Genomic DNA, 16,484 nt, shown 5'->3' with positions numbered 1-16,484 from the left:
GGCATTCTCTCATAAGCCTGGCAACAAGAGAAAGAATATTACAGTCCTCGATCAACATTCTATCTAAAACTAAACCATGTAGATCAGCTTGGGGTTTTCGTTTGGGACACTCAAATTCTGTAAACCCACCTCAAAATAAACAATTACCTTTGGAGCCATGATAAAAACAATTTAAAGTTCAGTTTAAAATCAACATTTTCAGAAGATCTCTGAAGAGGGGGATAGAAATGTCTGAGATTCTGAAACTCGGTAAGTGGTTGTCGTATTCTCAACAGTAATGACATTCTGAACCACGTGTGTCCCCAGTTTATTCTTACTGAGTCAGACTATGATCATCACAATTAAACAAAAGCATTCCGGTCCAGTGAGTCAGTGAAAAACATTGGTATGATGATCGTCTATTTGGGCTTGTAATTCTGTTCTCTGTGATGCGATTCTGGTGTGTGTCTCCTGTAACGATACAGTGGCAGTGGGTGAGGTAGTACCTTGTCCGGGCGGTGTAATAGTGATGGTCTGTGCTGTGAACTCCTCGTCAAAATACCGCGTGTCTGTTTCTGAGGTAACCTGCGGCTTAAAAGGCGGGACCAGCTGTGAGAGAAGAGAGGACATCATGGAGCACATTGGCACATCTGTCTTGTCAGAGAGTGTAGACATTTGCAGGCCTGGTCAAATCTATTGGTTGTTCTCTGAAGTAATGGAAAGTGTTACACCGATTTACCTTCTTCTCATAAACATCTTGCCATTCAATCCCAGCAAAGAATTTGTGCTGCATGATCTCTTTAGCATCATTCTGTCCACCACCTAACCTGGAAGACACAGGGACCAAATGGACAGGAGTAACTACAGAGGCCTTTTTGGTTGGAATGAGAAGGGAGGAGAGGCCTACTTACCGCTGCTTGGGGTCCTTTTTGAGCAGGCCTGAGAGCAGGGACCTGCCCTCAGGGCCCAGGGTGCGTGGGAAACGGATGTCCTCCATGAGGATGAGCTCAAACAGCTTCTCGTGGTCCTGGTTGTAGAAGGGCAGCCTACCACACATCATCTCATACATGACCACGCCCAGACCCCACCAGTCCACCGCCCGGCCATAGTCATTGTCCTCCAGAACCTAGACAACACATGACAACCACAACTCAATAGAATGCAGCTTTACTAATACCACTATGGACAATTACACAATCATACCTGGAAGCATACAGGACAGTACAAGGACAATACTAGGGCTAGCAGGAGTTCAAATGTACGGTCAGCCCTATGACGGCATCAAAAGAGACACACATACTATACATTCTTGGTTTAGATCTCTGAAACCTATCTATTAGCTAAGTGGATGGACATTAGGTGAGTAGTGAGGTCAGCAGCTCTCCAGGCTGTATAAAGAACCCTAAGGCCAGTGCCCCCCCACCAGTCTGGGCTTTCTGACCAGCCACAGCAAGCACTGACTCACATCTCACAATAGGAGCAGGGATAGAATTTCCCCAGGAGCCCTGCATATTTAATCACCAGAGGTCTGCAGTACACACCAACATCCCAAATGCACTGTATATCCAACCACACCACACCACAGCCCTTAGTAATTTAGATGGAGGCTCACACACCATGGAAGATGACATGTTCACACATTCTAATCAAGCTTCAGCTCTGTGCTGACCAACTGGGGCAACCTGTTGAACATCAGTATACTCTTCCATTTGTTACTATACAAGGCCTTCTGGGATGTGTCGTTGGGTCAACAGTACCGGAAGGATGTTGTAAGTGAAATCAAGTCACTGAGAACAGCTGTTCTTTAAAACATCAAAAGGTTATACGAGGTGAGATAGACCGGTCCAGGAATAGATTCATAGGTAAGGGGGCAGCCTAATATAATTAAATATGGACATGAAGGTACACAGACCCAGAAAGAGGAGGCAGGCAGAACAGATGGACGGACGTGGCCGTAAATAGAACAAAACCGGAGTGTGTTTTGTGCGCGTGGGTGGGCGGCGTGTGTGTGTGTCTGAGGGGCACGCTGCTTGGCGCTGCAGTTGGGGGGCGAGGAGGCCTCGGCGGGCAGGGGTAACCTGAAGCCGGCACGGTGCTAGGATTACTGGACCGTCTCTATTTCCAGCGCTGCTGTCGTGCGATTCACACCGTGAGACAGCTGGGTCTGCAGCTGCCCCATATACAGTATGTAGGAGAGCGCCACAGCTGTGGAGCTGCCAGGACCACAGGAGCCAAGCTCATCCCTCACAAGTAACCAGGGCTGCCTGGACCGACTCTGTTACACTGGCCCCAAGGACAGCACAGTGCAGAGTGGAGGGAGGAGGGGAAGAGAAATATCCTCCACTTGATACTACTCTCCATCTTACTCTGGCCCTTTTTCTCCCTCTAAACACAAACACAGCTACCGTCCCTCTCTCAAACACATCACTAGCTCACATTATATGTGATTCCCTTCCCTGTCCTTAACTTCCTTGTTCATAACTTCCCCAATTCAACTTCAGTCATTACTGTTCAAATGTTTCTATAAAACGACCCTATTTCACAGTGGCTTAAGTGAAACTGGTTCCATGGGTGTTCTCTAGAGGAAGGTTTACAGTGCTGGGCTCCTGGCCTGTGGAATATTCCCAGACGTTACAAGATTCCTATGCAGCACACACAACAAGGTCATTGTTTACTGCAGAACAACCTGTAACACTGCCTGGCCCTGGCTCCATAGAGACGCTCTGCGGCGACCCTGTCTCCACGGAAACGCCCCCTGATGTCTCCACTGCTGGAGTCTAGCAGAGCTGGGGCTGTTATAGGGTAGAATGTTACTGTGTACAGAATGGCAGATGAAGAGCTGGGGCTGTTATAGGGTATAATGTTACTGTGTACAGAATGGCAGATGAAGAGCTGGGGCTGTTATAGGGTAGAATGTTACTGTGTATAGAATGGCAGAGGAAGAGCTGGGGGTGAATATGGGGGGGTCCAGTTAATGGAGGTTGTCTTTAATTTCTAACATACCCCACATAACACATGAAATTATATGAACACATTATGTTCATCCCTTTTACTTATCATGTGCCTTTTGCTGGCCCTAGAGTGAGTGGGGGACATTATGATGAAATAGTAATTCATGCGCTGGTTGGTTTTTGTGATGATAGCTACTGTAGACTATGCCCTAGATCAGGACGGTCCTCGAAGAGAGATGAAGATGTCAGATGAAAGCGCCATGGGAGAATGTTACTGGGGAGAAGTGAAGTAAGGACAACGTGTGTGGCCCTGGCTTTTCCCAGGTCAGGATAGGCATCCTGAACAGGGGTGTTCAGACTGTTGGGGCTTTTTAAAGCAAGCCTTAAGACTTATCTTTATTGGCTGGCCTACCCTTCATCCTATATTTTGATTGTTGCTTTTATGATATGGTTATATATATATATATATATCAATTTGTGTTCTTTTTTTAAAAACAATTTTTCTATTTTAACTTTAATTTTATGCACTTTGAGATTCATCTTGCTTAATGAAAAGCACTTTACAAATGTAATGAATTGTTATTATAATTATCATCATCATCCCGGGCAGGGGTGGCTAGAAGCAGCTGCAGCCAATGGGGACTTTTCTCCAGGGGTGGAAGCTCACGTTTCCTGAGGCACTGCCAACCCCCCCCAGCAAATTCCAAATGGCGGCTAAAAACAACGAGCCGGCAACTGTGTCAACATGGGCACCCTTCTCCCGGAAAAAGAAATCCTACGGCAAGAGGGCTATCACACACACAATGCCCTATCGCGTTACATACACACCACTCAAACACACATCACACCTGCACGCAATGGGGAGCAGCCACACCCCTGTACACATGTCCTCTCAACCAACAAATATGGGCACACCCTGCCCTGCCCTTGTCACACTGCAGACTCATTAGCTCCATGTCTTATACTGAAGATTAGACAGGCATTTAGGAACAGCTGTCCCAAAGCCACTCTTCCACATAGCTTGTATGCCTTAACAATATGCCCGACAACATACATTTATGATGTTGTGTGTAGTGGGATATATTCTCTGCGCCACAGTTCCTCTCTTCAAACAGTATTTAGTCTGTTAATCCTTTCAGGTACTTACCAATTATGTGACTTTATTCTGTTCAGTTGATTTAAACTCAAAGTTGATACAGTGTACTAACAAGAACATGTCAAAAGTGTGTGAAACATCAGGTCTTTTCACAATGTCAAATTCTAAACATCTGAAGAGGAAGAAGGCCACATGGGTTGTGCTCCAAAGGCTACATATTTATTGACTCAAAATGATAAGATTTAATGACCCCCATATTGGTGATTACAGTGAGAATACACTACCTCTGGGGCCAGGTACTCTGGCGTCCCACAGAAGGTCTTCATGGTGGCCCCGTCTGTGATCCCCTCCTTACACAGTCCAAAGTCAGTGATTTGTATGTGTCCGTCTTTGTCCAGCATGAGATTTTCCAGCTGAGGGGAGGAGACAGAATGAGACAGGAAGTATCCGCATCAGCAGGGAGAGTGCCTATGTGAGGTGTGTGATTGAGGCCCAGCTGATTTGGCTTCAGCTCAGAGGAATGAGTTAGCGATGCATTGTCTTTTAATATCAGTGTCCTCTCAGTAAACGTCACCTGGCATCTGTAGCTCACACGTGACCAGCAGCACCAGGCCAGAGTCAGCACATCCTCCAATACTGCTACCCTGGCATTTTCAGGAGAACCTTAGCAGGTTGGAAGCCTGCCTCATAAACCCATGGGAAGATCACAGGGAGGGGGGAACGAGGAGGGAGGGGGGGCTATGCTGACCTGGCTGGTATAGTTTCATCAGCTGGAAGAAACAGGGCTACAGATGCCTCCCTCCCTCCTAAAAAACAGTCATATACTACCTCTGCTCTTACGCTATGAATACAGTTCACTGAGTTTTTGTACTGGCCTCTTGCTTCTGGTAGGAACAAATTGCAGCTTTACGGAATAAGTTTGATGCCGGGGGTAAAAGATGACTCAATACTCTTACACACTTTCCAAAATGTCTAATTGTTGCCCATTTACATTAATGGTGAAAATAAAATCAAAATAAATGAGTGGAACAGCTGTCCAGTCAGATATGTGGGTTATTCTACTCCTCCTGCCATAAGAGGAGGTCTGGGCCTAAGTTTCCAGCTGCAGTGAGGCCTGAATCAGGGGGAGGCAGATCGATGCGCCCCTGGCGGACACTATTTATATCCCGGTCGGGGACTGACTGTGTTCCAACACCTTACCTTCAGGTCTCTGTAGACCACGTTCCTCTCAGCATGCAGGTAGTCCAGTGCTGACACTATCTCCGCCCCATAGAACCGAGCCCGCTCCTCAGAAAACACCCGGTCCCGGGACAGGTGGAAGAACAGCTAGATGAGGGAGGAAGCGAGGGAAGGAGGGAGAGGAGACAGAGGGAACAGGGTGAGCGTACACAGAAGGAGGGGTGGGAGGCCTTATTGGCTACTACTAGCTAAATTGGATCTTGTGTGTCAGGTGTTATTGACAGTTTAAAAAGCTCACCTCTCCGCCGTTCGCATACTCCATGACGAAACACAACCGGTCATGAGTCTGGAAGGAGTATTTCAGGCCCTGGAGATATACACTAATAACTTTAACTGCAATCAATGAAAAAATAAGCTTGCAAGTTCTCCAAAAGAAACCCAAGTCTTTGTTGATGTGATATCTGCCTTTGGGATATTACTGTTGTGTGCCAACTGCCCATTCACCACAGTGGGATGAACACAAGCTGCATGTGTTACCACTTAACGTGGAAGAGTTTGGCATTGTGAGCCATCACAGACTTTGAGAAAGGTGGTTAACTGACAATGAAAGGTCTGGTGTCCTCAATAGAGGCCAAGTCTATTGCTGTGTTTGTAAACAAATGCTCAAACTCTCCCAGCACAGATTCAGCATCTCCCCCTGCATGGAAGCTCCCAGGCTGAAGTGGAGTGGCTCCTCAGAGTCTTTGTGGCCAGAGGAGAGTTTGGGTTAAGTGTATGGAATGGATGGAGGGGTCTCTCACCGTCAAGAACGGATGCTTGGAATTCTGGAGCACTCGGTTTTCTGTGAGTGTGTGTGCCACTTCATCCTGAAAGAGATCACAAAGAGTGTTTGTGCAACTCCCACAATGGATGCCGTTTAGGTATCCATGATCGCCCCCATGCTCTCTCTCTCGCACTCATGCTTCCTGTAACGGTCAGTGGCCTGTACTCACTTTCGCTACGATTACTTCCTTCTTCAGGATTTTCATGGCATAGTAGCGTCCCGTGGCCTTCTCCTTCACCAGGATCACTTTGCCAAAAGTGCCTTTTCCTAGGAGTTTGAGGTATTCAAAGTCGTGCATAGTCTATGAGCGAGGGGAGAAAAAGAGCCACCGGGTTACAAAACAGCAGCTATAACAAACTAGTCAAAACATATAATCCCACTGACAACACGGAAGCATTACAGGTGCTAGATCATCCACTCCGCAATTTCCACTCTTCTAAAGGTGGGACTATATGCTGCAGTGGCTAATTTAACCTCTGACCCCCAGGGCTGGTGAGAATGTTGAAAACGGTTGTGTGGGGGACATCCAATACGGTGCCCTTAGACCTTGGTTTCATGAGTTAACAGCACATGTGTGGTGATGAAACAGAGTGGACACGCTATGTGGTGCTAAGCCTCCCAGGGCTGATGTCAGGAAAGTGTTAGGGAGCCATGTGAGTTGGGGTGAGGCAGGAAGGGCCGTGAGAAGCGGGGTGAGGGAGGAAGGGCCGTGAGGAGCTGGGTGAGGCAGGAAGGGCCGTGAGGAGGGCAGGGACGCACCACTTTGAGTCTGGGTTTGGTCAGGTACATTTCCATGTCCATTGGGTCTGGGGAGGAGTCCATCATCTCCTCCTCCTCTTTCTGTAGACTGTCTGCTACGGCCTCAATGGCCTTCGTCCATTCTTCCCTGAGAGAATGAGAAAGGCGACGAGTTAGAGAGGAAAAGAGGGAGAGAGAGTGGAAGGGAAATTACAACACCTCATTTAACATGAGGTAATGCAGCCCAATCATGTAAGCTTGCCTCTCCTCGGGGGTCTCCACGTGGAAGGTGCGCTCGATAACAGTGGTCCACTGCAGGCAGCGGATGATGAATGTGTTGGGCTTGGGCCTCTCCGTCTTCATCAGCTGGCACTCTGGCCACATCCAGGTTGAGACGGCGCAGGAGGAGAGAGAGACCCGCAGTTACAGCCATTTATCTTTATCACCACCCTAACAGACACTGCAGGGACTGCCACCATACACAGGGAACTGAACAGGTGCACTATGGGTGAAGGGGGAAGCCCTGATCACAGATCTCTTCATACTGAATATTTTAACCTCAAGATTTGGTCATTACATGGGACTGTGACATGGATAATGTGAAATAAGCAGACGTTTCAATCAATTCCAGAAAATGTCAAAGATATATGGGTCACAGACAACATTCACTTCAAAATAATTTGCTTGAATCAAAGTTAGAATTCTAAGAGAGCAGCCAGTTTCCCAGTGCAGCTCTTTCACATAGTCAACATACTGCGTGTGCCAAAAGGAGACATGGAGGAGTTTGTCAGGATGTCTGTTAGATGGAGGATATGGGGCTGGGCCACCACTGAGCTCCAGCAGGGCCCTGTCAGTGTGGCTGTGTAGCCCAGACCCACCACCCCCCATCAGCAGCACCACACGGCCCCTCTGTGGGTCTACTGTAGGTCTGCTCAGTGACTCTCCCTCCCCGTACTGCTGATTGAGACAGTGCTACAGAGCAGCGCACAGATAAATAATTGAAATCAGCCGGTTAATAACTACTATAACTCAAGAGTGTCAGGAGGAAACGTTTTGTTTAACAAACAGTATGATGTCTAATTACTCTGTTCAATCATCTGCAGAGCCTGTCCCACTAACTTTCTGCCATCTAGGGTTGCTCTGCTCTACAGAGTCACAGCAGAGCAGTCTCTTAGAAAAAACTGGAATTCACACATAGCCAGGGAGAATACACCAGGCTGTTTCTTTCAACTGTACCAATTAAGGTAAGACATTGGCATAGGAGCTACTGAACAGAATATAACATTTTTCTATGGGTGATTATGCAATATACACTGAGTACACCAAACATTAGGAACATCTTTTGTCTCGCCCATTCACCCTCTGAATGAATCACATACACAATCCATGTCTCAATTGTCTCAAGGCTTAAAAATCCTTCTTTAACCTGTCTCCTCATCTACAATGATTGAAGTGGATTTAACAAGTGACATCAATAAGAAATCATATCTTTCACCTGGTCAGTAGTCTACCGTACATCATGGAAAGAACAGGTGTTCTTAATGTTTTGCATACTCCGTGTAAAGAGCTATATGAACTTAAAATGGGTGAGGTAATGTAGATAGTAGTCTTGAAAGTGTAGATACTCACGTGCTACTGAGAAGTTATTTAAAGGCGTTTCAAGTGCCTCAACATGTTGTGGTCGTTCCTTGTAGCCTATGAATGTACCATCAGTCTTGAGTAGAAAATACCTGGGCCTCCAGGTCTTAATGTACTCTCCTGCAAAGAGAGATGGACAAAATGGATGCGCATAATTGGTGTCTATAATATAATGTGCTGGTTTCACAAGATTTCATTTTTTTTAGGATCCCATTAGCTGACGCCATGACGACAGCTATATTCTTCATGTTGATTGGTCTATGACAATTTAGCTGTGTGGTTTGATTTATGATGCACAAAGTTATTCTTTTCAAGGCGCCACCCTTATTTCAGTGGTGTGACCCATTTCCTGTGATCTAATTACCAAGCCGTTCACTAAAATTACCATCTTTTCACCCATTTTCCGCTATAGTAGGACAAAGCCAGGACAAATGGCTGTTTTAGCCAGAGTCAGGACCCTTGCCTCTCCCTCTTGTGTCCCATACAGAGCTCCCAAAGGGATCCATCCCTTCCCCATCCACTTCAATACAACACACCCACAGACTAATCTCTCAAAGGCAACAAAACTCAATTTATTCTGTGGATGGTTCAGGAAACGTTGTGCCAGATGTTCCCAAAACCGGAGGAAAAAAAACGCTTACGCACCATAAAAAAGGCAGTGGCTCACATCGGAGAGGGGCTTGAATATTTATATAGGAAAAGTGTAATTTATTTTTAATTATGGGAGCCGGGTATTAACCCCATGCAGTGCCTGAGCAAGCTGTCCTTAATTGCCCCATTTCCTCTGATACAGAAGTCTGGGGGAAGTGGAGATCAGTCAATGCCGGCGTCGTGCTCCTCTTCTCCCCGAGCCTTGCCTGGCACAGTTAGGCCACAGGCTCCATTCTGAGGAAACTGATCCCAGACCTGTCTGTGACGAGGCACAGACTGGGAATCCCTCTAACACAGTACCTAAATGACCTCTAGTCCACTCATCACAACTCATATAAACTCCTCTTAGTGAGAAGAGGCCATGTCTATCCACATCACTTAAGTGGATAGTACGCCATATTCTAAAAGTCTCACCTCAAAGTGATGGTTAAACTGTCCGACTAGCAGAATGAGACGAGGGGATGGCTCAGATTCACTCAAACACCAACCATTACAGCAGTAACACACACACAGAGTGTAAAACACCTGCTTTACTGCAACCTGCGAGGTGGCGGCACAATTCACAGCACTAGAGAAAACATCTGCCTCAGAGCACTGTATACTTTAAATTTCAATCTGCAGCAGATGTCCAATATGTTATTACGTCTGTTGCCATTTTTCATCATGGCAAGGGGAGGAGATTTTTCCATCTCCAACCTGCTGGCTAAGTGTTTTTACACCAAACGCAGCTCATTTAGAAATTAGTTAGACTTTGTCTGCCTTCAGATTGCAATGCTTACTGCCTGCATACAGAGCTGAGCTCACTACATCCTCGTTGAAAAACACACGGTGTGATATAGAGTAAAAGCTCTGAGGATTTCCCCATGCCTGTCCAATATGCTGCAATTACAGTGATGAGTCATTTGTCTATTTTACACTACATGGCTCATGAATCAACATTCACAACACTAATCCACACACACTGGTCCCCAGAGAATCCACATCGTCAATGTGATTTACAACTATGGGTCAATGGCAGCTTCACACGACTGACTGAATTCCTCGTTACATCAGCACAGTGGTGGGCATTGGTGAGAAGAAACAGAGATACTCCTATAAGGAGCAGGATCATGGGTGAGAAGCCAACAGTTTCCAACACCTGGACCCACACAGCCTCCATATCCAAGACCCCTTTCCAGACTCATGACAAACCTGAGGGACATTGTGTCCAGAAAAACACCCTCTCAGACCTGGTCTCAGCCCAGCCTTAAACTAAGGCCTCACTTCTGCCCCAGCTGGTTTGTCAGTCTGTGGTGAGGTCTTGGTTGACCCATATCCCCAAGCCCACCCCAGGCCAGGCTCAGAGCCCCTGGCAGGGCAGGCTGGGGACAGTATGTGCACAATGCAGAGGCAGCATAATGAGCCCCTACCTCCAAGCCTGCATCACACCAGCACAGTGACAGAGGAAGGGTTCGCCTAACACACTGGCAGGGCTCCGCTCAACTCTTTCGGGAAGAATACAGAGAGAGATTCAGGAAGTAGGCTAAGTCTACTGTTTGGGGTTTTCAACAATGACGCTAACTGGCTGAGTGATTACCTTAATTGTGTAGAGGCCACAAACTGGCATCTAGACCATGGTCCCAACACAGAGAAGAGACAGATGTTTGTTTATGTGCACGAAAGTACACTCTACAATGTATATGTCTATGTTTGAATGTACAGTATATCTGACAACAGCTATTTTTGCCCTCCCCACGCACAGAGGGCCTGCATGGGGCCTGGATTTGGCCTGCCAGCTCCTCTGACGCACGATGCCCACCCAGGCTGGCACGAGTTGGTGTCCACCATGCCTGGTGTCTGGAAAGCACCACAGAGACATTCCTCCACGCAAAGCTTGGCTCTGTCACATGGCTCTCAACGAGGTGACGATGAATACACACTGTACCCTGTCACAGTGTCACTACATAACAACAAAGACAAGGTGACGATGAATACACACTGTACCCTGTCACAGTGTCACTACATAACAACAAAGACAAGGTGACGATGAATACACACTGTACCCTGTCACAGTGTCACTACATAACAACAAAGACAAGGTGACGATGAATACACACTGTACCCTGTCACAGTGTCACTACATAACAACAAAGACAAGGTGACGATGAATACACACTGTACCCTGTCACAGTGTCACTACATAACAACAAAGACAAGGTGACGATGAATACACACTGTACCCTGTCACAGTGTCACCACATAACAACAAAGACAAGGTGACGATGAATACACACTGTACCCTGTCACAGTGTCACTACATAACAACAAAGACAAGGTGACGATGAATACACACTGTACCCTGTCACAGTGTCACTACATAACAACAAAGACAAGGTGACGATGAATACACACTGTACCCTGTCACAGTGTCACTACATAAACAACAAAGCCAAGGTGACAGACACTTCATGGTCATCCTTCACTGTAATACAAATGGCATCTCAGGAGACACTAGCATGAAAAGACCAGAGAGTAGGGAGTTCAGTGAACTGAACGAGGTCATCATGGTGGAATGTGACACCTCTCCACCTAACCCCACCCTGAGACTCCACAGCAGGCTCGGTCCACAGCAGGCTCGGACCACAGCAGGACTGACATTGGTGCAATTGGCAGAACAAAATTGTTTGTGTGCTTCTTATGCTCTTCCAAATAAAACAGCGGTGAAAACAATGGCTGTGAATGTTTAAAAGCCCTTCGATAACATGCATACTGCCAGTGTCTCCTATGAGACAGGTTATAAAATGAGAAGATGGCTTCTGGTCTGGCTGGAGCGAGGACATCCTGACCAGCCATTAGTGTCCACATCCTGACTGGGGCCTGTGGAGTCATGTGACGCTAGAAATGCCCACATCCGTCGGTCTGTGTGCCCATTTCTGTTACCTACAGTCTGCCCCCCCCCGTAGAAAACAGCCATGACTCTGCTGTGTTTTCTATTTACATGCACTTCCCCTTTCCATTGTCACTTCTACTTTTACAATGACCTTTTTCTAAGACTAAAAACCCAGCCCACTACTATACTGTACTGTACTTCACTGTGCTAATGTTATGTTGATGACATCCTACAGTGCTATCCCCACAACCTGGGACTGCAGGCTTATGGGATATGAGGCTATGGATGTGCAGACAACAGCAGCAGCCCACTGGTTGGCAATGAAATTACGTTGAACCAATGTGCACTAGATGTTGATTTGATGTCTTTGCACAGTGAGAGGGGATGCCAAGACTCATTCATAGACAAATGAAATTACTCACTAAGTATGTGTGCTTGACACACTACATTTTGACAGATTGGACATGTTGCAGGATAGAGAGTAAGAGAGGAGACAAAATGCTGACTAAGAAAAGGGACTCTGGGATAAAAGGAGTCCCCTGCTATCAACTCTATCTTCAAAGTCTTTCAGCTGCAGTAAACTGGCCTATTTCATCTCACTAGAACGTTTTGATTGTAGAAAACAGGAAACAACTGGACAGACAGCCTGACAACATAGCAGATAAGATCAAGAACTGAACAATCTTTGAGATGGGTAACTTTGACTACAGACTCATCCCGGAAACATATGCACAACAACAACCACAAACAGGATCCATTTTCACTGTTGGAGCCTGCTCTACATTTGTTCCAGAGACGTCAGATAAAGTTATAGGAGCAAAGGACATAGACGAGAGTACAAACAGTAAATGAATGAGATGAGGGAGGAGAGAACCAGAAGGTAGCGAGAGAGATTACTACATATGTTCACTACACACGTGTCTGAGAGCGTGAGTGAAGTCTATACGCGCATGCTTGTGTGTGTGTGTGTGGGGGGGGGGCATGCGAGGAGCTGTCGGGAGCTGATAGAGTGTCTTTACATGACAAACAGCTGCTGAGGTCTGGGATGCACGCTTGGCAAAGTGGAAAATAATGAACAGTGAGAATCTGCCAAACACAAGAGAATTCATCTTTATTTGCCAACTGCTACATGGCTTTTGTGTGGACAGCCACAATGTTCCAGTGCCACGCCCTCCACACACACACTCAATGACTTACAGCTGCATAGACGGCCAATTGTCCAAGTACTGTATATGGGCAGTTCCATGTAAAGCCCCATGAGCACCAACATGTGAAGCGCATAGGAGCACATCACATTTGGTGTCATATGAAAGCTAAGAGTATGAGAAATGAATGCGTTTATACATTTTTCCACCACCAAAAGTTGTAATAAGCAAAAAGCTTTTCATTTCTGGTTAAACAGATGGAAAAAGGGGTCTTAGAAAACATCTAGCAGAAAAAGTATAAATAAGGTATTAGAAATACAATAACGTTGAGGTGAAGACCCCTGACAACTAATATCAATATTTAACTTGCAGAAGTTTTTTGCCTTCTGTAAGTTAAAATAAATATTGCCTAGTGTTGTCATTCTGTTACCAAAAAAAAGCACATTTGTAAAGCCCCCCGTGCAGTCTTTGCAAATTATCACTGTATGTCTAATAAATAACTGTGTGTGTGTGTTCATTTAATGAACATAAATGCTAAATATATTTGTGAGTTATTTCCCTGAGTCTCCTTAAGCCCTTTAAATGCTCAGTCTAATCATTTGGGCATTAGGAAACAAATTTGAAGATATTTACATACACAGCCTGGATGCTCTCTAGAGCCCACGCACTTATCCAGATGAACTTTCATTGGTATATTATAAATCAGATCATTGTGAGGTCATGATGTGGGCCAAAAGTTCCACCCCACCTGAACACGAAAAGGGGAATATCATCATTTTCAAAATGTCAGTCGCATTTCAACGACATAGCGTGGAAATATCATTCAAATATTTTTTGATTTTATACATTTTTAACTGCACTTTTGGTATTTTATTAGGATCCCCATTAGCTGTTGTGAAAGCAGCAGCTACTCTTCCTGGGGTCCACACAAAACATGATATAATACAGAACATTAATAAATAAGAACACCTCAAGGACAGAACTACATCAACATATCAATACATACACACTAGAGGTCGACCGATTAAATCGGAATGGCCGATTAATTAGGGCCGATTTCAAGTTTTTTTGTGCGCCAATTTCCGATTATTTAAAAATATATATTTTTATTTATACCTTTTATTTAACTAGGCAAGTCGGTTAAGAACACATTCTTATTTTCAATGACGGCCTAGGAACTGTGGGTTAACTGCCTTGTTCAGGGGCAGAACGACAGATTTTCACCTTGTCAGCTCAGGGGTCCCAATCTTGCAACCGCACAGTTAACTAGTCCAACGCTCTAACCATTGTACTCCACGAGTAGGCTGCCTGTTACGCGAATGCAGTAGAAGCCAAGGTAAATTGCTAGCTAGCATTAAACTTATCTTATAAAAAACAATCCATCATAATCACTAGTTATAACTACTAATCCAGTTTAGCAGGCAATATTAACCAGGTGAAATTTTGTCATTTCTCTTGCGTTCACTGCACGCAGAGTCAGGGTATATGCAACAGTTTGGGCTGCCTGGCTCATTGCGAAATAATTTGCCAGAATTTTACTTTTTAAAAAATCTTTATTTAACTAGGCAAGTCAGTTAAGAACAAATTCTTATTTTCAATTGACGGTCTAGGAACAGTTCAGGGGCAGAACGACAGATTTGTACCTTGTCAGCTCGGGGGTTTGAACTTGCAACCTTCTGGTTACTAGTCCAACGCTCTAACTAGGCTACCCTGTCGCCCCGCAATTGACATACATGGAAGGTTGTGCAATGTAACAAGAATATTTAGACTTAGGGATGCCACCCATTAGATAAAATACCGAACGGTTCCGTATTTCACTGAAATAATAAACGTTTTGTTTTCTAAATTATAGTTTCCGGATTCGATCATATTAATGACCAAAGGCTCGTAGTTCTGTGTGTTATAATTAAGTCTGATTTGTTAGAGCAGTCTGACTTTCGGGCGTTTTGCCAGCAGCTCTCCGCAAGCACAGCGCTGTTTCTGACTTCAAGCCTATCAGCCTATTGGCTGGTGTAACCAATGTGAAATGGCTAGCTAGTTAGCTCAATGTACTTGAGTGGTCCAGCCAGAGTCCGGACTTGAACCCGATCTAACATCTCTGGAGAGACCTGAAAATAGCTGTGCAGCGATGCCCCCCATCCAACCTGACAGCGCTTGCGAGGAACTGTAGAGAAGAATTGGAGGTGTGCCAAGCTTGGAGCGTCATACCCAAGAAGACCCAAGGCTGTAATCGCTAGGTGCTTCAACAAAGTACTGATTAAAGGGTCTGAATACTAATATAAAATGTGAAATTTCCTGGAGGGTTTTGTTGCTTTGGTCGTTATATGGTATCGTGTGTAGATTGATAAAACATTTTTTTAAATCCATTTTAGAATAAGGCAGTAACTTGACAAAATGTGTAAGAAGTCAGGGGGTCTGAATACTTTCCAAATGCACCATGCAGTACTTTTTTTGTACTGAATTATACTCTACTGAACACTACTGTATTGTACTTTACTATGACACCCAAACCTGTGAAACAGATATCTATGATTGGTACAGATGTGGTTCGGTCCAGACCAACCAAAATTGGTCTTGTTTGTAGATAGAACTCATTAAAATGTAAAGGAGGATATTGCATATTTCTACCTTTGTGTACCTATTCAGGATACATGACATTCATAATTATGCATTTCTCTATAGTACAGATCAGAGGCCAAAGATGTCATTCTGTTACCATCATTCTGTTACTGGGTGTAAATACGCTTTACTTATTGTAGTTCAATAACCAAAATAAATTTTTCAAAGTGAAGGTGTGAATCTTTGAATCTTAATTCGGTCACATAAAAAAAAAGGAGATTTTACCATCATTCGGTTACCAAACTTTATATCTGAATTGAGTAAATGTGTTTTTGCTATTTTTTCTGTGGAAATTGTTAAAAAGTAGTCCTTGCACATATAGTTGTATGGTTTGTTTAACTTTGTAATCAATGGTTTTGTTTGGCATACTTTTTAAATTGAAAATTGGAGTCTCAGCATAATTCTGTTCCCATGGAACTGCCCATATGTTACCATGTTGTGTCGTTTTCTTCAGAACTGGTGCCATTACTGAATGTGTCTGATTGGTTGTGAGATGACACTGTACTTTAAAAGAGCTTTAAAAAACAGACACATTCATCAAAAACCTTCTACTTAACTTACCAAGGTGAACAGTCTATTCTGACAAAAATAATTCACTCAAACTAATGAAAAGTTATCTTTAAAAAAAAATCCATACGGTTTTCAATGTCAGTACATTGTAAAATAAAGAGCGGGTGACCGATTTGGATCTACAATGAACAAAAATATAAATGCGACATGTAAAGTGTTAAGTATCATGTTCCATTGCATTTTATCGATGGCAATTTGAATGCACAGAGATAGCGTGACAAGATCC

At 44.7% G+C, this 16,484-nt stretch overlaps 1 protein-coding gene across 2 annotated transcripts in view; it reads right to left on the bottom strand.

Annotated features, from left to right (window-relative positions):
* Nucleotides 1-16,484, bottom strand: part of LOC112256640 (RAC-alpha serine/threonine-protein kinase) — a 43,387-nt gene that overhangs the window by 2,581 nt on the left and 24,322 nt on the right. For both annotated transcript variants that reach the window (XM_024430028.2, XM_042325409.1), the window contains exons 3-13: nucleotides 8,396-8,524; nucleotides 7,029-7,140; nucleotides 6,788-6,914; nucleotides 6,198-6,329; nucleotides 6,006-6,071; nucleotides 5,504-5,572; nucleotides 5,227-5,352; nucleotides 4,311-4,439; nucleotides 891-1,105; nucleotides 719-806; nucleotides 486-588 (exon numbers count right to left, since the gene is read on the bottom strand). In XM_024430028.2, coding sequence (XP_024285796.1) covers nucleotides 486-588; nucleotides 719-806; nucleotides 891-1,105; nucleotides 4,311-4,439; nucleotides 5,227-5,352; nucleotides 5,504-5,572; nucleotides 6,006-6,071; nucleotides 6,198-6,329; nucleotides 6,788-6,914; nucleotides 7,029-7,140; nucleotides 8,396-8,524 — 1,296 coding nt within the window. The remainder of the gene's footprint in view (nucleotides 1-485; nucleotides 589-718; nucleotides 807-890; nucleotides 1,106-4,310; nucleotides 4,440-5,226; nucleotides 5,353-5,503; nucleotides 5,573-6,005; nucleotides 6,072-6,197; nucleotides 6,330-6,787; nucleotides 6,915-7,028; nucleotides 7,141-8,395; nucleotides 8,525-16,484) is intronic.

The sequence above is a fragment of the Oncorhynchus tshawytscha genome, linkage group LG08 (genome assembly GCF_018296145.1).
Source record: "Oncorhynchus tshawytscha isolate Ot180627B linkage group LG08, Otsh_v2.0, whole genome shotgun sequence".
NCBI classification, from domain to species: domain Eukaryota; kingdom Metazoa; phylum Chordata; class Actinopteri; order Salmoniformes; family Salmonidae; genus Oncorhynchus; species Oncorhynchus tshawytscha.
The sequence above is the reverse complement of the archived record's forward strand: the minus strand, read 5'-3'. Positions and strand labels throughout refer to the sequence as shown.